The sequence below is a fragment of the Gorilla gorilla genome, chromosome 6 (genome assembly GCF_029281585.2).
Source record: "Gorilla gorilla gorilla isolate KB3781 chromosome 6, NHGRI_mGorGor1-v2.1_pri, whole genome shotgun sequence".
Taxonomy (NCBI): Eukaryota; Metazoa; Chordata; class Mammalia; order Primates; family Hominidae; genus Gorilla; species Gorilla gorilla.
Genome location: NC_073230.2, coordinates 47,801,490 through 47,821,673, shown reverse-complemented (window position 1 = coordinate 47,821,673; position 20,184 = coordinate 47,801,490). Strand labels below are relative to the sequence as shown.

The following is a 20,184-nucleotide window of genomic DNA, read 5'->3' as shown; positions in this document are numbered from 1 at the left end:
TCTCCTCTCCTCCCCTCCCCTTCCCTTCTCCCCTCCCCTCCCTTCCTCCCCCCTCCTCCCCTCCCCTCCTCTCCTCCCCTCCCCTCCTCTCCTCCCCTCCCCTCCTCTCCTCTCCTCTCCTCTCCTCTCCCCTCCCGTCTCCTCCCCTCTACTCTCTTCTTTCCTCTCATCTCCTGTGCCTTCCCCTAGTGCAGAATCTGGTCCTCTAAATTTACATTTCCCAGACTCCCGTGCAGCCATGTTCTGGATGCAAATTCGATTCATTTAGCTGCACCTGTGCAAGATCGGGAAGGTGAATATGTGAAATGTGGGGAAGCTTACATCTCCCATTACTATGTGATCTTAGGCAGTTTATTTAATCATTCACTACAAAATAGGGATAAATACTATAAGCACCTACCTCAAAATCTTGTTGAAAGGATTCCTTGAGCTAATACAGCTAGTGGTCTTAGACCAGGCTCTTGGGCCTGTGGCTGCTACAAGCATGGCCTTGAGAAATGGAGCTTTTCTGCAGCAGCGTCCCGTGTCTACTCTCTAGCTTCCTGGACACCAACAGGCAGTGGGGGTGGGGGCAGGCAGTGACCTACTCCACTTGCCACTGGCTGGTCACTGTCTTCGCCAGTGGAGAGACAGCCGCCATGGCCTGGACAGCAGCCTCCTGCCCTCCAGATTGCAGTGACTGTACTGAGTTTTCATATTCAGCAGGTCCCAGGGCAGCCCTTGCGAGTGAGGCAAAGGCATCAGCCTCGTTGGAGAGCCAGTTAGGCAGTTATCCTGATTCCAGAGGCCCTGCCTAGAGTCCACTTCTCTAGCCCTGAATTCCCTGCATTAAATCCCTTTCTGCATAAAATATGTAGACTGATTTTGGATTTCTGCAGCTGACCCTGTCAATGCAGTTTGATTCCTAAGCAAAGACTAGTAACTTTTCTAGCAACTGGTAACAAATGCCTTTGGGGAAGGGTTTGCCCTCTCAGCCCAGGCAAGAATACTGACTACTCTGTTTTTCTTGTGTGATACTTGTGATTAAGTGTTATTGTTAGTGTGAGGGAAGGGGATGCTTATCAGGACTAATAGTCAGTCCTTTAAAATATATTGTGTTTAAATGTGTACAGCAAAATATACTTTTTTCTCATTATTGTGTGTGTGTGTGTGTGTGTGTGTGTGTGTGTGTTTGCCATCCTCATCATCCTTTGCTGATTCTTCCCACCTCCCCTTCATCCTTTTCTCATTCATGTTCCTGTGGTTCCTTGATAATTAACCCCCTTTTGTACATTCTATATTCTAATGAGATTACCTGTTTTCTTGAATAAATCTCCAAATATATTAGAAACTCCCTGAGAACATAGACCGTGGCTTGTTCACCAGTGTATCCCCAGGGTTTAGCACAATGTCTGGAACAGAACAAAGTACCCAATACCCATTATCTCATGCATGAATGGACATCCTTCTTCCAGGTGTTATTGTCTATAAATCCCTGACAGTGACTATTAAAGGGAATATCCCAGTGATCAGAGTGGAGAAATTCGGGGAAATACTATCCCTTGGAGAACTGCTATAATGAGGCAAATTTCTACCTGGGTGTGAAACTTGTTATATCTGTGCTGAAGACCCAGGGAGCTAGGAAAATATTATGCCTTTTTGCAGAAATGAGGCAATTACTGTAAAAGATGTATTATGCAATCTTCTTGGTAACCCAAACAGGGCTGTGAGCACACACTGTGAATAAAAAGACAGGCAAATTTTGCAAACAAGCGATTTTCCAAAGGATACAAACAGTTCTTATCGGTAATGAGTGTTCATTTGCCCAGTCATTTTTTTGCCAGAGAAGGGGCAGCCTAAAATGTGTAATCCACATAGCAGATTATAAGTAGGCTTACCAGTTATGTCATTTAGTGCTCCCCTGTAAGTACTCCCCACTTTGCAGATGAAGAAAGACTATAGAAGTGACACTATTGGCAAATGGCACAAAAGGCAAGAGCTGGGCCCTTTGGCTTCAAGCTCAGTGGTTTTTGCACTTCATCTCTTGTCTGTTTTCTCAGTCCAGCCAGATGCAGCATGTGAACTGCAGGGTATCAGGAGAGAAAAGGGCAATCATGAAAAGGGCTCTCTGCAGAGCTGGGGCTCTGGGCCTGCCCTCAGGTGCCCTTGCCCAGGTTGTCCCTTCAGCCCCTACGGTGGATTTAGACTCTCAAAACTTGGTTTTCCCCACAGCCTCAGATCCACCTAGCTCAGATTATTTCTGGTGAAGTGGAAACTACAAGGGCTCCATAGAAGATCAAGGTGAAAGTCACATCCCTGTCTTAGTCTGCACTGAAAGTGTGGGGTCTGGAACCAAGGAGGTGACAGGCAGCTTGGTATTCTCAGATCTGTCCTCCCCAAGAATGCCGCATTTCTCTCCAGGCACTGGTTTTAAAGAGAACATCGATAGGTTGCAAAGTGATGAGCAGAGAACAGCAGGAGGTGAAAGCACACAGTCACCCAGAGCTCCTCCCAGGCCTCGTCTCCTCCCTCAGTGCTCTCCTGACCACCCGCCCCCCACCCGCCGGCCTCCTTCCTTGTCACTCTCTATCACAGCACCCTGTTCTTTTCCTTTCTTTTCTTTCTCTTTTCTTTTTTTTTTTTTTTTTGTGTGAGACAGAGTCTCGCTATGTAAACAGGCTGGATATGATCTTGGTTCACTGCAAACTCCACCTCCTGGGTTCAAGCGATTCTCCTGCCTCAACCTCCCAAATAGCTGAGATTATAGGTGCCTGCCACCACGCCTGGCTAATTTTTGTAATTTTTTTTTTTTTTTTTTTTTTGGTAGAGACGATGTTTCACCATGTTGGCCATGCTGGTCTCGAACTGCTGACCTCAGGTGATCTTCCCACCTCAGCCTCTCAAAGTGCTGGGATTACAGGCGTGAGCCACTGCACCCCGCCTCCTTTCCATCTCTTATCACAAGTTACAATCAAACATTTATTCCTTTGCTTAGTATTTACAGTCTGTCTTCTCAATTGTTTGTAAGCTTTGGTTCAGAAGAGACCATACTGGTTTTGCCCAACACCACAGCCCCTGCACCTTCCCCAGCATCTGGCAGATGGTTAGATTTCAGCTGCTGAATGAACAATGAATGCATGAGTGCATGATGGATGGATGGATAAGTTCATGGGTGCGACCATGTATAGGATGGTGGTGATGCCCAGGTGGGAGGAGAGATGATTCGAAGTGGAGTCCGTGAGAACTAGACCCCAAAGGGAGATTTTTTCTTTATGTCTCGCCCTTAGTCTCAAATAGGGATCAGTTCATAGAAGCTTTAGGAGGAAGATTTTTCACACTGAGCTTTCACACATAGAAGAGCTATTTAAAAGTGAAGTGAACCGCAATAGCAGTAATTATTTCTCTGTTTTTGGAGGTGTTCCAGAACAAGCTAGATGATCTCCTGCCAGCAGTGCTATGGGGTTGGGAGGCGATCCCGGCATAAAAAGCATTTGGTCCCAATGGTGTCTTGGGGTGCTTCCTGCTCTCTGATTCTCTGGTTCCAGGTGCTTTTTCTTCTGTTGAGATGGAAGCAGCATTTGTATCCTTTGCTTTTCTTTTATTCCCCTAAATATGCTGTTGACTGATATGTTTCTCTGCTCTGCTTTCTTCCTCTGGGAATATAGATGAGGTCTTGTCCGAAAACTTTCTGGACTATAAAAACCGTGGAGTCAATGGTTCTCATCGAGGCCAGATCATCTGGAAGATCGATGCCAGCTCGTACTTTGTGGAACGTGAGTACCTTTACCATTCTTGTGGCTTGGCAGACATGGATGAAGCAGAATTCAACTGTTTCATTATTTGTTCTGTTGCACTGCCTCCACTAAGAAATGGGCCCTCTAAAAGAGAGGTGTAGATTTAAAGAGATCCTTAAAAAGATGTTCAGTAGTAAGTGGTGAGGTCTAGGGCAGTTGGATAAAAGCCAGCCAACCAGCCCAGAGGGCTGCCCCTTTAATATCAAGAAAGAGTTGGTTCCTATTCATAAGCCTCTGGACTTGGGACCCTTTGGCTCAGGTCCCTTAACTTTCACTCCATGGCTCCTCCAGGGGCATCTCCAGTGTGGCCAAAGTTAGACCAGGTCTTCTCAACAGGCATCCTGCCCTCCAGTTTTGCCTTTGCTTGACCAAATCCTTCAAGGCTTCCTGCCCATGGTCCCAGTCTGTCAGTGATTTTCCACATTTTGCTCTGACCTTTGGCTCTGGCCACAGCTCCCCCGGAGGGCTGTGAGACATTGGTACTGCCAGCCTGTTTCTTTGATTTTTAATCTACTGACATTTCTGAATGTATAAACTTTCTATCATATATCTTATTTATATGTTTTCTAAAATTTTCTTCTGCCTTTGAAAATAAATCATTATCAGAGTTATGGCAGGCTTTTTTCATGGGTCCCCATACTGGTGTATTTCTCATTGCATGAGGAAATACCTAGGTGGGCTTCGTGTGTAGGTATTTCCTACATACGAAGCTCAGATTATGGGCTTGACATTTGCCAGCTGAGGGAATGCACAGCTTACCTTCAGTCCACAGTTCCTTCTCCTCCACTTGGGTACGGAATGAGTTCGTGGACAAACTTCTTCATGCACTTTCTGGTTGTTAGCAGATGTTCATTCAATGTGGCATGTCAGAAAGGAAATGGAGTGATCTGTTATTCCGGCTATCCAGTTCTCAGAGAAAAAGATGCATGGCTAGGAATCTGAAGTTATCCATTGGCATTTGACTTGTGGTCCAGGAAAAACTATATCCTCAAGTATATTTTGCTTTCATTTTCAGTCAGTCTTATTTTCATTCACTCCCTTGACAAACATTTTTGTAAGACCTACTATATTTCAAGGACTATAGATGTGAAGATGAAAGTCCTGGTGTCTGTCTTTGAAGAAACTTATGGTATCCCTGCTCCCGGCAATGACACCAATAGCTCTTTCTTGTGTTGGCTCATGCAGAATGAATAGACAACGAGGAAATTTTTATGCTATCAGGGTGTAGAGGGAACATGATTTTATAAGATATGGTTTCTGGCTCTTGTGTTTGAGATAGGCATAATAAAACTCCCAGCAAGAGAATTTCTTTTCTTTTTTTTGAGACGGAGTTTCATTCTTGTTGCCCAGGCTGGAGTGCAATGGCACAATCTCGGCTCACTGCAACCTCCGCCTCCCGGGTTCAAGCGATTCTGCTGACTCAGCCTCCCGAGTAGCTGGGATTACAGGCACCCGCCACCATTTTTTGTATTTTTAGTAGAGATGGGGTTTCAGAATGCTAGCCAGGCTGGTCTCGAACTCCTGACCTCAGGCAATCCACCTGCCTTGGCCTCCCAAAGTGCTGGGATTACAGGCGTGAGCCACCGCACCTGGCCAGAATTTCTTTTCTTTACTTATCTCTCTGGCTCTGGCTTTTCTCCTCTCTAATCCATGCCAGGCAAAATCCCTTAAACCCAATTTTGATACCATCTGCCCCATAGCTCCATGGATCCTCTTTCCTACTGCATCAGCTGCAATCTCTCTGCTCAGCTGCCAAGCCCCAACATCAACTCACCCTCAGCCCACAGCCCTACTTCTCCATCCTCCCCAGCAGACACCCTTCACCCTGGTCATGCTGACCTCTCCCATTACCTAACAAATAGCATCATTCAGCATAGGAAATATGGGCTTGTTTGGGGTGTAAAGATGGCTCCAGCAAGTGGTACCTGATATAAACCTCCTAAAGTTCAAGAAGAATGGAAAGGATACAAACTTGCATGAGTAGTGATTGTTAGACATAATACTCGAATGTGTGCACAAACCTACAATGGAAGTTTGGTAAGAGAGGTTTTTCTCTCTCACTATGCACCAATTTTTTCCCTTTGGCCTCTAATTAATTGAGAAATAGACATAAGAACCCATTTTAAGGTCACAGTAAAGTAGCAGTTCTCAATGGTGCTGGCACAAACACAACTTGCAAGTTTTTATCTTTTTTAAGTCCAGAAGATAAATATTAAGGAAGAGGAAATCCTAGGTGGGAATTTCAATATACCTGACTCAGATTCAAAGGGCAGTGACCACATCCCATAAAGCCACATCTCTTCTACACTTTGATACTATATGATCTCCTGACTATCTACTCATTTGCATGGCCCAACACACCAAAAAATGGGGAATTTGTGTTGTAAATTAATCCAGCCCTAGTGCCATTCTCTTCAAGGCAGTTTTGAAAGATTTCTGTAACATATATAGAACATTTCTTGTATATTTATTCCAAATAACCATTTCATATAATTGTCTTCATGGGCAGTATGAAAACACACTTTAAGTATTATTAGAAAGACATTATAGGCCGGGCAAGGTAGCTCACACCTGTAATCCCAGCTTTGGGAGGTCAGGGCAGGCAGATTGCTTGAGCCCAGGAGTTCGAGACCAACCTGGGCAATGTGGAAAAACCCCATCTCTACAAAAAATTAGTCACGTATGATGATGTATGCCTGTAGTCGCAGCTACTTGGGAGGCTGCGGTGGAAGCATCACCTGTACCCAGGAAGTTGAGGCTGCAGTGAGCTATGATAGTGCCACTAAACTCTAGCCTGGCCATTGAACTCCAGCCTGGGCGGCAGAATGAGACCCTGTCTCATAAAACAAACACAACAACAACAACAACAAAAATACATTATAATATAAAATCAGCTCTTTATAATACATAAACATTGGCATAATGGAATGAAAGCATATTCAAACTTGGTCAAGCAGCAGCATCCTATAAAAAACAAATGGCTTGACCGTGCGCGGTGACTCATGCCTATAATCCCAGCACTTTGGGAGGCCTAGGTAGGCGGATCACCCGAGGTTAGAAGTTCAACCTAGGGTTTCACCCTGGCCAATATGGTGAAACCTCATCTCTACTAAAAATACAAAAATTAGCCAGGCATGGTGGCATGAGCCTGTAGTCCCAGCTACTCGGGAGGCTGAGGCAGGAGAATCTCTTGAACCAGGGAGGCGGAGGTTGCAGTGAGCCGAGATCGCACCATTGCACTCCAGTTTGGGCGACAAGAGTGAAACTCTATCTCGAAAAACAACAAAAAAAAAGGCTTGCAGAAGGCATATTCCAAATAACTGGAAGTTGAACACTTTAGATAATGACATTGTAAAATGTTTTTGTGCAGACTTGAGAAGATGCTGGTCCGCAATATACCTGTTGGACTAGCAATGTCCCAGTGTTTTGGGAATATCAATGAAAGTGCAATGGGAAAGGCAGGTATTTACATTTTGCAAGTATATCAAACTAATGTAGTATAATTTGTCAAAAAGTAAAAATTTATTGAGACAAAGCTTCAGTTTGCAAATGATTGGAGTATTAACTCAAGGCACATATATTAATATAAAAAAAAAGATGCTATAATGAATTATAGCTTTAGGGGTCTGAATGCATTAAAATTGTATATAACATGCTATATAAATTTACATGTTATGTGAAATAATTAGTGTTTTCAAAAATATATGATTGAGAGGTGCCAAATTAACAAGTAGGGAGAGACTGGCTCTACGAAACATTCTCATATGGCTATCCTTCCCTAACACATCCAAGCATCAAAGCTCTCTTGCTATAATAAAAATGCAGAATCCCAGCCATGATCCAAAGGGTTACAGAAGCTTCTGTTATGAACTAAAAATAAGACTCTTTGCAGTCTCCGACAGTAATAAACACAATTAATCTAATTGGTAAATTATACTCTCTTAAAATTAAAAATAATTTTGTAAACATTAAAAATTGGCCAGATTTTAAACATTGAAGTATAACAGAAGCTCATTCTTTCTACCTGGGGATTAAATTAACATAATAAAATAAAATGAGGTGCACCTTTTATTTTGGTTTTTATTTTTCCCTTTATTTTTTCCTTTTGTTATTTCTTTTTATGAGATTGGGTGTATATTGCAGATGACCTGGAGTCTGCAGTGTTCTAATAGCACTTTTCTTTGGGGATAATGATTCAATTTAGAAGTAGGTAATTGCTATTGATTTATACAATTTTTAATGGTCTGACTAAATCTGATTTTGAAAGTACCATCAAATTAGGAATATTTTAAGCAAATATTTTCTGCACTCTCCAAGGAGTAACATACCTGATAAAAATACTGAAGAAAATAAAGCCTGAATCATTTCTTATTCTCTGGCATAATTTTTCTCCAGTGGGCACCTGGCTATTTGACCATAGTATCAATGGCTATAACATGAGAACTCTAAAGATACAAACTTTAACGCCGACAGAAGACAGAACTGGTGAAATTTTAAGTTGACCCATCCTATAAAGTCATATGATACTGTATTATTGTAGTAACTCAATTATCATTTTTTAATACATGCTTTTGGGCTCCGCTGGCCCATTCAAACCTTCAGAGGGAGCTAGCACAGTCCTTGTTCATTGTGTATTTTGTCAGAATCCTTCCAAATCAGGGCTTGGATTGCCCCAGAACACTGAGATGAGGTGATCCTGAAAAGAAGGTATCCTGTCTTGATCTCTGGCCCAGATCTGCTCTGTGTACCTCCTTGTTCATCCAATTTTAGTAGGAAGAACTGGGCAGTGTGTCTGGAGTGACCTCTGATTACAGCAAAAAGAGACCACTGCCAAAGGGGCTGCCCTTCTCCCCCGCCCTTGTGTTGTCATCACTGTCGTGGGCACCGCCTCCTCACAGCTGTCCAGGCATAAATGAGAAATCAGGAGTCATTTTCAACCTCCATGCCTTGCCCTAGTGTCCTGCCCCCGCCAGTCAGCACCACTCATCCCGGATCCCATCTCACCTCCCGGGTCAGTCTCAGGCTCAGCCTGTCTCGCCCCTCGTTTCCTCGTGTGGAAACCTGGCTGGATGCACACCCAGATTGCTGTACGCTGTGGCCTCATCATTCCCTGCACCCATCAGAAGAACGCCCCTCAACCTTTTCAGCACCTCATTTTAAAATCCTTTTCCATCATGCCGTCTGTCTCAGTCCGTTGAGGCTGTTATAACAAAATACCTTACACTGGGGAATTCATAAATAATAGAAATTTATTTCTCACCATTCTAAAGGCTGGGAAGTCCATGATCACAGTGCCAACAGATTCTGCTTCTGCTGAGGGCCTGCTCAGCTTCAAAGACAGTGCCCTCTTGCTGTTTCTGCATAGGGCCAGAGGGGCCAAAGGGGCTGGGGTGCCCCTTCAACCTCTCTTACAAGGGCATTAATCCCATTTAAATCATCATCCCATATTTTAAAAACACACAGGGGCTCCTGATGATACATAACAGAAAATCTAAGCAGCCAACCTTACTGACAGTTTGTAATGACTCCTCCTTGACCATGGTGAGGTGAACCTCACACAGGTGGGGGCTGTCGGGATCTGCCTCCTCACTCTGGGCTTCAGCCAGTGGCTTCTAAGCCAGAGGCAGCATGATGGCCATGGTGACTTGGGGCTCAACCCCATGCCCAGGGAGGCCCTCTGGACTCTGAAATTCTGTTTCTTCATCTATAAAATGAAAGTGATATATGTCCTCCACAAGGCGGCCCCATGAAGATGACCTGAAAAAACTCAGGAGAAGTGCCCAGCCATGTGTCAGGGACAGTAAGAGCTCAGTCAACACCAGACCCCCTGCCATAATTAGAGGGCTGTGAATTAGGAATTACAGGTGTCGCTCTGAGAGGAAACAGGGCAGGATCGTACATCCACCTTTTATTTCTGCTCTGGAAATGAACATATTGGTGTCTTGGTGACAATTGAGACATGAATGGCTTTATGCTGAGAGTTTTCTGTGGGGAAACCCTCTGCTCTGCAGCCAAAGCTGGAGACCAAAGGGCACTGGAGGAAAAGCAGGGCTCCAGGGGAGCTGGCGGCCTTCTCTCCCTTGACATTCGGAGCAATGTTTCCCTGAGACAATGCAACCAGAGCCAGAACAAGCTCACTGGGACCAGAGGCACCAGCACCGAGATTAGACACAGCGGCTGCATCAGGCCACAGTCCAGATGGTTAAGGTGACACGTTGTTAGAGCCTTTTATTTCAACTTGGGCATGTTTTCACCAGGACTGCTCTGCCTTTAGAGCCAGTGTGGCTAAGGACTGCACCACCGCGGGCTGCCATTTTCAATCACTGTTGTGTTATTTCCAAGGAGATGTCTCAATCTGTGCTACAATAAATACTTGGGCCATAGGCGCTAAGCCCTTAAGAAGGTTAAGTCTACATGAGGAGACTGAACCCAACCTGTGCAACGTAAAGGTGTGATCATTGCACTGCTTCACAGGTTTTCTGTTAGGAAAAAGTATGACTCCGTATACATATCTGCAAGATAATAGGCATATTTATATTATTGTGCCATCTGATTTTTTTATAGAGCTCCGTGGAAACCGAGACTCCCCCCACCACTGCCCACCCACTTTAGCACTACGCTAAATTGAAATCATGGTTAAAATTGCACTGTGTAACAGTCGTGAAGTAATTCGTGTTGCTTATATTCTTACTTGTGTTTCTTAAATTTTAGGAAAATAATATAGAGTTCACAGTGATACTCCTGAAATTCTTTTTCTTCTTTCATCTATATCCTTTCACCACACAATTAATTCCCCTCCCTGGTGTCCCTACCACCTAAACTTCTCCATAAACCTACCTCTGGTTATACCTCATACTCATGTTGGTCTTCCTTTCCTTATTTCCTTCCAGTTTTGCTTTAAAATCCCAAAAGAATTAATCTTGCTAGAGAGGCATGCCCTGGGTAGAGGAAGGAGTCCAAGCTACCAAGTCCATAGGCACTCTCTAGCAGCCCCAAGTGAAAGGGTTGGAAATATTCATTCAGTGATAATTTTGTCCCTTTGAGGTTATCATGCATCATGTGATATCATATATTAGATATTATGCATCCTGTGTGGTAATGGGATGTAGAAAGAACATAATAGTGATTAAAGAGCAAGATGAAAGGCACGGCAGGGTGGAGCTGAGAAGTACAGGAAAGATAAGTGCTTAGACTTTATGTAGTCTATGAACCATTTATATTATTATTATTATTATTTTAGTTTTAGGATGACATGATAAAACGGATTTGGGGCCAGGCATAGTGGCTCACACCTATAATCGTAGCATTTTGGGAGGAAGAGGCGGAAGGATCACTAGAGCCCAGGAGCTCAAGACCAGCCTGGGCAACAAAGTGAGACCTCCATCTCTACAAAAAATAAAAATTTAAAAATGTTAGCTCTGTTTGGTGGCATGCACCAGTAGATCCAGCTACTTGGGAAGCTGAGATGGGAGAATCACTTGAGCTGGGGAGGTCTGCAGTCTAGCCTGAGCTATGGAGCAAGACCTTGTCTCAAATTAAAAAAAACAAAAAAACAAAAAAACAAAAAAAAAAAACAAGGGTTTGTGACTATTCGTGCAAGGCAACTTCAGGGAAACATACCCACCTTCAGCAATCCCAGTCAAGGCCTGCAACATGGGACACAGAAGAAGCAGCGAACTAGAGGGGCTGCAGTTGCTGCTGGTCCCTGTCTGAACTGCATGGGGCTGCCAGAGGCCAATCTGACTGAACACGGCCGATGAGACAATGGCGTGTGGCAGTGGAGGGCCCGGCCCACGTGGGAAGACAAGACGCAGGCGTGCAGTCACTTCTCAGCACATCAAGGATTCCATTGCATCTGGGGGACATCAAAATTGACCTGCAGTGCATGGAGGTCTCAGTCCCTCAGATTAAATAACAAAGCATGACTGAGCATTATTACAGAAAACAGCCAGAAAGATATAACCAGAACATTCCATTCAGATTCGCAGCAATACAAAACGATGGTGCCGGCTTCCAGTCAGATACATGTCAGATCTTTCCAATGAGAAGAAAACCCTCAATCGACATAAATAAAGGGTCGAGGCCCTATTAACCCAAAGTCAGACTTTTCTGGATTAACCTTAAGTTGCCAAGTCGGTGTGAGAACATAACAGATACAGCTGTCTCCCTTAGCCCTATTGTGCTGGAGGCCTGCTGGGGATTGTGCTGGTCTCCAGGGGCTCAGATCTAGACATGCAGGCTCCGTCCCTGCATGCCGAGGTTCTGGCATTACACTGGGGAGACAAGCATGTACTTCTTTTTGTGCTTTGTGTGAAATAGTAAGAGGAGGAGCCCTAGCCTGACCTTGGGGCAAAGACCTAATCACCTCCAAGTTACAGTGGGAAGGAAGGTCTGGGCTCAGGGCCAAGTGGCATACAGGGGTGGGAAGGGGTGAGGCTGGGGTAGGTGAGACAGAATTGGAAAAGAAACATTCCAGGGAAGGAGCCCAGGGTCAGAGGTTCTAGGCAGTTTAGACATATGCCTGCAGAGCACACAGAGCTATGCAAATGCTTTAAGTAGAAAAAGCATTCCGATTAGGCTTGCATTCTAGAAATTGCATTCTGGCAGAAGTGTGGCGAGAAGACTGTAAGGTGCTGATATTAGAGGCTTGAGACCACCAAGAAACTATGGCATAAAAACAGGTGAGAAACAAAGAACACCTGGAATGAGAAAAATGGAAGGGGCTGATTCAGAAAGAGGCTTAGGAGGTAAGATCAACGTGGCTTGGTGAGGAACTGGATGTGTGCCTGGGGAGAGGAAAGGGGCAGAAGGAGAATCAGCTGCCTCTACGGCACATCATCCAAGACTGAGGGGTCAGAAAGGGGGCGAGTTTGGGGATTGAAGACACCAAGTTCAGGCTGAAGTGTCTGTGGGCTGGAAAGATGCAGCACACAGTTGCCCGGACACGGCATGCTAAAGAGAAGAACCTGGCTTTGAAACAGAGATGGGAAAGGAACAAGCAACTGCTGTGTGAAGTGAGGGTGTGAAGGACTTTGTGTAGGGGGAGTGTAAAGTAGTGTTTCTCAAAGTGTAGCCTGCTGAAAATTGCAAGACAGTCGTTTACCCAGGGTGGTTATTAGAAATGCAGATTCCATAGGCAAGAGCCTTTCTTTTTAGTAAGCATGCCATGTTATTCTGATATGCCTGTAAATGTGAAGATGACTGATACAGACTGTGAGAAGAGGAGAGTTGAGGATGGAATTCCATCGAGGAGCAAGAGGAAGAAGAATAGAAGGAGAGATCATGGAGTTAGGCAGGTTAAGGGTGGCCATAAATTCCTTGATGCTCCTCCTATTGAGAGGCGGGGTCCATGTCACCTCCCCTTGAGCCTGGGTGGGTGCTGTGACCTGGGCTGGTTTCCAAACTAAAGTACCAACTTCCAGCCTAGGCCTCAAGATATTGGAAGCTTCCACTTCCTCCCTCCTGGGACACTCACTCTTAAAGCCCTGAGACAGCTGGGCTGGGAGAAGCCCTGGCTAGCTGTGTTCGGGGCTGTGTGACAAGAGCATGCTGGCAGGCCCAGAGCTTCCAGCCATCCTCAACCAGGCAAGAGGCCACATCATACATCTAGCCCTAGCTGCTGTCAATGGCAACAGCATGTGAGAACCGCAGGAGAACTGCCATGCTGAGCCCACACCTCACAGAACTTTGAGAGATAATAAGAGGGTGCTGCTGAAGCTGTCAAGTTTTTGGTTTGATGATTATACAGCCATAGTAACCAGAGCACCAAAGAAACCATCAAGAGCAAGGCCCTGGAAGTCAAGGGAGGAGAAACCATCAAGGATGTCATCAATATGACCTGCTGAGCGCCACAGAGTCACAGAAGATACAGGTGGAGGGTGGCCATGTGGGGGCTATGGGCTTTGTCTAAATAATTCAAGGAGTTGGTGAGAAAGACTGTAGGCTGAAAGGTAGAGTGACTGGTTCATCCTGGTTTGCTGGAACTCTTCTGGTTTGGGCCCTAATAGTTCTGTGTCCCAGGAAAAAGCTCAGGCGTGAACATGCTGGAGTGGTTGGTGACCCTCTGGTGAGTCTGCACTGATAAAGAAGACGCCAGGGGAATACAGCAGTCCTGTGGGATGGCTGGCAATGACAGTGGCTCTGAGAAGGTAGCCAAATGAGGAATAAAATCAAAGGGAAGTCTTTTATTTATTTATTTATTTATTTATTTTATTTTTTTATTATACTTTAAGTTCTAGGGTACATGTGCACAACATGCAGGTTTGTTACATATGTATACATGTGCCATGTTGGTGTGCTGCACTCATTAACTCGTCGTTTTCATTAGGTATATCTCCTAATGCTATCCCTCCCCCCTCCCCCCACCCCACGACAGGCCCCGGTGTGTGATGTTCCCCACCCTGTGTCCAAGTGTTCCCATTGTTCAATTCCCACCTATGAGTGAGAACATGTGGTGTTTGGTTTTCTGTCCTTGCCATAGTTTGCTCGGAATGATGGTTTCTAGCTTCATCCATGTAAGATCGGGGTGGGGCCAGGCACAGTGGCTCACACCTGTAATCCCAGCACTTTGGGAGGCTGAGGCGGGCGGATCACAAGGTCAGGAGATCGAGACCATCCTGGCTAACACGGTGAAACCCCATCTCTACTTAAAAAATACAAAAAATTAGCCGGGTGTGGTGGTGGGTGCCTGTAGTCCCAGCTACTCGGGAGGCTGAGGCTGGAGAATGGCATGAACCCAGGAGGTGGAGTTTGCAGTGAGCCGAGATTGCGCCACTGCACTCCAGCCTGGGTGACAGAGCGAGACTCTGTGTCAAAAAAAAAAAAAAAGATCAGGGTGAGCTTGCACATGTTTATAGACTGAGTGGAATAGGCCATAAAAATAGAGACTCTCATTAACTTAGTGCTTACAGGTATCAACGTTCTTGGCAAGGATGTTACCATGAGGTAGACGCCATCACTGTTGTATCCAGTGAGAAATCTTATTCTCTGAGCATCATGGAAGCTTGCCTAAGGTTCAGAGTGGTAGGTGGTGGAGCTGGGATTTGAGCTCAGGATTATCTGTTGTGCTTCAGCACCATGGCAGAGCCCATGGGAATGTCAGAGATATGGGACATTGAAGGGCAGTTTGATGGATTGAAGGCCATGAGGAGTCAGTAGGCAACAGGACCCAGAGAACAGTTATGGGACAGGCCTTTCCTAGAAGCTCTTGACTGGCTAGGGGTGGGATGACCAGAAGTGTGGGTGACGCAGGTGGCAGGTGCAAGATGGGAAAAAAGAGACAGGAAGAAATGTGTTTCTGCTGACCACTCTACAGTGCCCACTTTCCTAACAAGAAGAGAAATAAGAAGAAATTGGAAGAACTCAGGAGTGATTTTCATCTACACAGATGTGGTAGAGTGAAATTGGAACTCTACAAAAATAAATAAATAAATAAATAAATAAATAAATAAATAAATAAATAAATAGCTTCTCCTCTTCCTCTTCAAAGCCACTCTACACACAAAATGAATCTCTTTTGCTCAAAATCACAGACACATGGAGCTGGAACCTCAACCCGGGCTGCTGAGACCCTCTAAAGACTTCAACAACCCAAGGAAGGGACTGTTAACCCATTTTGATCTCCATGAGATGGATACAGATCCCCAGGCATGCGCACAGGCCACATTCTTGAAATGGGGCCTTGCTCTAAAGGCCTGTGGCAGGTGTGTGTGGCGAGAGGCCAAATTTGGCAGGCAAGAATATGGGGCAGACAAGGAACACTGACCTAACTAAGATTCTGTGTCTGGACCTGCAGCCAGGTGGGTGAGGCAGTGTCTGAAGGGCATGGCAAGCTGATCACCACGGTGTCCAATTACACAGACAGACACAGCAGATGGGAGCAAAGGCGGCTGCGGTCACTTCAGGAGTGTGGCCTGTGCTCATCCCTGGGGAACAGTACATGGGCTGCAAGTTCCGACCCCTGGGCTGTTGTTTGGGGTAAGGCTACTGTCCTGAGTAGAGGAATAACACTAATAATACCAGCAGCTAAACTTCTTTGAGCCATCCCAATGTACCTGGCATCATGCTGAGCACCTTAAATATACTGCCTCATTTAATCCTTATGGAACCATAGATGGCAGATATTTTTATTTTTCCTTTTTGTTAATGAGAAACCTGAGGCAGAGGAAGATAATTCAACCGGTCCAATAGTCACAGGTAACAAACAAGTGATAGGACTGGCATGGGAACCAAGACAGCCTGCCTTCAGAGACTGCTCTTTAGCCACTGTGATGTCCTGATAAGACCAAAGTAGGCCAGTAGGGGTCCCATGACTAAGGTAGAGGATTGGTGCAAAATTCTGGTCCCATGGAGAGCTGCAGTACTGGCTTATCCACTGGATAGAACTTTGAAGTAGGAGTCATTCCTGGGGGCCTTACCTCCCTGGTATGATAGGCAAGGAAATGTGGGGGGCATCAGAGAATACAGACATCACTAGACTATCACACTCTACCAAAACGGAGGTCTGGAAGGAAGATCAAGGTGGTTAGTATACAGTCTTCCTCATATCCAGATGATCCCAAGTGGGGAGCTCAGTGTGCCTCCTATAAAAAGCTGTAGAGAAAGTCACATTAAAAGAAAAGGCTACACAGGATTTCAGTTGCTTCCTCACATGTAAATCCAGAATCGTCCCTGTTTTGGTGCATTTGTTATGTATGGATGGATTCCATTTGTATATGCATTTATAAAAGTATTACTTATTCCCTACAGAAAATTTGAGGAAAAGATCAAAGCAAAAATCATCTATAATTTCAACACCTAGATAACATTTTAGAAGAGTGTTTTGTTGCTAGTAGCATTTCCCCTTAGAAGGCTTAATAAGTATGTATTCAATTATATAATGAATGAATTAAGCTGGTGCTCAGTATTCCAGTGCAGGAAGCATGAGACTTATGCTCAAGGACAGCAGCCATTACATCTTGTCTTTCCTATAGATGCCCCTGAGCCCAAAACGTTGAGTTTCCCTGCTAGAGGAAGAGACAGGGAAATGCAGGCAGAGGGAAAGGGCCAGATGGTCTCTGGGTCAGCCACAGGGAGATAACAGAGTCAACTGACCTATCTACCTTCCCCTTGTAATAAAGAGGTGGCAGAAAGTTACCACCTTTGAAAACAGAGGACTCTGCTGTCTGTCAAACATGGCCCAATCCACACTGGGAATCTGACCAACCAGTTTAGCAACTCCTCCTCCCTCCACTGGGACCAGGAAACGGATGTTAGAAAAGCAGTGGAAAGGGAGAATTTTCACTTTTTCCACTTTATTCCCACGTTATACTTCTCTCTTTTAACCTATTGAATGTTTCAGCCAAGTCAATGGTTGTGCATAGCCACAGCTGTTTTTGGTGAGGACAGAGATTTGTGGAGCTTCAGAAAGTCCTGCCTGAACATTGTGTGTGCCTTCCTGAGTACTTTCGCAGCTTCTGTGCACCTTATCTACCCGGGACCAATTCAGAGGTCACTCTCAGGACTTTCTGACATCAGTAAAGATAGGTCTCTAGTCAACTGCAAGGCCATTGTCAAATGGTGCCAGCTACATTGTCCGCTCCAGCTTTCAACAACCAGGAATGTGTTCAGAGTCCAAATAACACAAAAATATACAAAACCTCTCCCAAAATGTTAATGCAGATGTCTCTGTCTCATGTATCACACTTTCCCAAAACTCTAGAGTCAATATGGTACCCAAGAATATTGAAAAATCCGCCAACACCCACAAAATTTAGACACAAACAACCCTTATCCATTGCAGCAGCTACTAATCTAAGCCTTGTTCCTTCTCTCTAAGCAAAACCAGAGTTTGCAGAACCTGGTACATATTTAGACTTACATTGCTGTTGCCAGCTGTGTTACCTGAGGAAAGTAGGCAGACAAAAAGCAGAAAAGAAAAAGGAGAAAGTCATCCTTGTTTTATTGTCATTAGAATGAATGTCAGTCTCCTCCAGGTTATCCAAGGCTTATGAATTTAAATCCCAAATCAGAGAACCCACCTTAGAGGGGAGAAATTGTGACATTATGCTTCTCATATCCTTTGGGGAAAATACAGTTACAAATAATCTACCCTCTACCAGAGAATGGCATATGAAATACTCTATCTCTATACAAAGTCTAGAAATTTGGACCTACAGACACAGCCTTTTCTTGGAACTTCTGTTCTTTTCTTCATATTTACCCTCGAAAAGAAGAGGCTTATTTTACAATATGAATTTTCTATAACACAGAACATAAATTTCTGGTGAAAATTAAACACTTAAAACCTGCCTAACCCTTCAACAATGAAAAGGTTAAGTATTAAAATAATATGATGAAATATTTTTCAGAAGGGGAAGAGTAGATTATGTCAATTCTTTTTAAACAGTCAATAATAGAAGGGAAAAGGCAGAAAGAGTTCAGGAACATGCAGAAAAAAGTAGTCAAAATAATCCACAATCAGGCCTTACCCTTACTGCTAGCCTAATCACCAGCAGTTCCCAAATTAGAGAAAAATACATTTCAGGCAAACTCAATATAAAAAATTAATATTCAAATATCAGAACCAGTTAAATGGAAGTCTAGCTGCTTGACACATATGAAGTGGTTATGGTGACCTTACAACCTCGCTGCTATAGACTAATGTTTGTGAGTGGGCCCTCCTAATGGAATTAATGCCTTTATAAAAGGAGGAAGAGACACATGATTTCTCTCCCTTTGCTATGTGAGAACACAGCAAGAAGGCAGCCATCTGCAAACCAGGAAGAGAGCCCTTAGCAGAAACCTGATCCACCAGCACCTTGATATTGAACTTTCCAGCCTTCAGAACTGTGAGGAATAAATGTCTGTAGTTTAAGCAATTCAGTCTATGATATTTTTATAGCAGTCCAAAATGACTTAGATACTCACAAAACAAATTCTTACAATATTTGGAATCTTTCTTTCTTTTTCCTTCCTTCCTTTCCTTTCCTTCCTTTTTTATCTCTTTCCTTCCTTCCTCCTTTCCTCTCTTTCTTTCTTTTTTCTTTCTTCCTTTCTTCCTTCCTTCCTTCCATCTCTTTCCTTTTCTTCATTTTTCCTCTTTCTCCCTTGCCTCCCTTTCTCCCTTCATCTCTCTCTTTCTCTTTCTCCCTTCGTCTTTCTTTCTCTCTTTCTGTCTTTATCTTTCTTTCTCTCTCCTTTCTTTCTTTTTCTTTCTTTCTTTCTCTCTCCTTCCTTCCTTTCCCTCTCTCTCTTTCTCTCTCTCTCTCCTTCCTTCCTTTCTCTCTTTCTTTCTTTTTCTTTCTTTCTCTCTCTCCTTTCTTCCTTCCTCTTTCTTCCTCTCCCTTTCTTTCTCTTTCTTTCTTTCTTTCTTTCTTTCTGTCTCTCTCTCTCTCTCTCTCTCTTTCTTTCTTTCTTTCACTCTATTGCCCAGGCTGGAGTACAGTGGTGGGATCATACCTCACTGCGGCCTCAAGGGCTCAAGTGATCCCCCTGCCTCAGCCTCCTGAGTAGCTGGGACCACACTCACACACCACCATGCCCAGCTACTTAAAAAAAATTTTTTTTAGAGATGGGGTCTTACTATGTTATCCAGACTAGTCTCCAATTCCTGGCCTCTAGTGGTCCTTCACCTCAGCCTCTCAAAGTGCTGGGATTACAGGTGTGAGCCACCACTCCCAGCCGAGATTTGGACTTTTGAAAGAAAATCCAGCTTCCTTCTCAGGACTCTGTGCAGACCATGACTTTTTCTTTTCTTGTTTATTTTCTCTTATTTCATTTTAAATTCAAGGGGTACATGGCTTGTTTGTTATAAGGGTATTACATGCATAATAATGAGGATTGGGCTTCTAATCTACCTATCACCCAAATATTGAACATTGAACTCAATAAGTAATTTTTCAACCTTTATCCCTCTCCCAATCTCCCCACTTTTGGGGTCCTCAGTCTATTATCTCCATCTTTATGCTCATGTGTACCCATTGTTTAGCTCGCACTTATACATTAAAGCATGTGATGCTTGATTTTCTGTTTCTGAATTAGTTCACTTAAGATAATGGCCTCCAGCTCCATCCACGTTGCTGCGAAGGACATGATTTTATGTTTTATGGCTGTGTAGTATTCCATGGTGTATATATACGTTTTCTTTATCCAATCAACTATTGGTGACACTTAGGTTGGTTTCATGACTTTGCTATTGTGAATAGTGCTGCAATAAACATAGGAGTGCAGATGTCTTTTTAATTAATGATTTCTTTTCCTTTGGGTAGGTACCTAGTAGTGGGTTTGCTGGATCTAATGGTAGTTCTATTTTTAGTTATTTGGAATATCTCCATATTGTTTTCCATAGACGTTGAACTAATTTACACTCCCACCAAAAGTATATGAGTGTCCCCCTTTCTCTGCAACCATGCCAACATCCATTGTTTTTTGA

General features: G+C 44.1%; 1 protein-coding gene across 7 annotated transcripts in view; it reads left to right on the top strand.

Annotated features, from left to right (window-relative positions):
- The window catches only part of HECW1 (HECT, C2 and WW domain containing E3 ubiquitin protein ligase 1), a 449,170-nt gene that overhangs the window by 203,132 nt on the left and 225,854 nt on the right, over positions 1–20,184 (top strand). For all 7 annotated transcript variants that reach the window (XM_031013201.3, XM_063708510.1, XM_063708508.1 and 4 more), the window contains one exon: positions 3,645–3,752. In XM_031013201.3, coding sequence (XP_030869061.1) covers positions 3,645–3,752 — 108 coding nt within the window. The remainder of the gene's footprint in view (positions 1–3,644; positions 3,753–20,184) is intronic.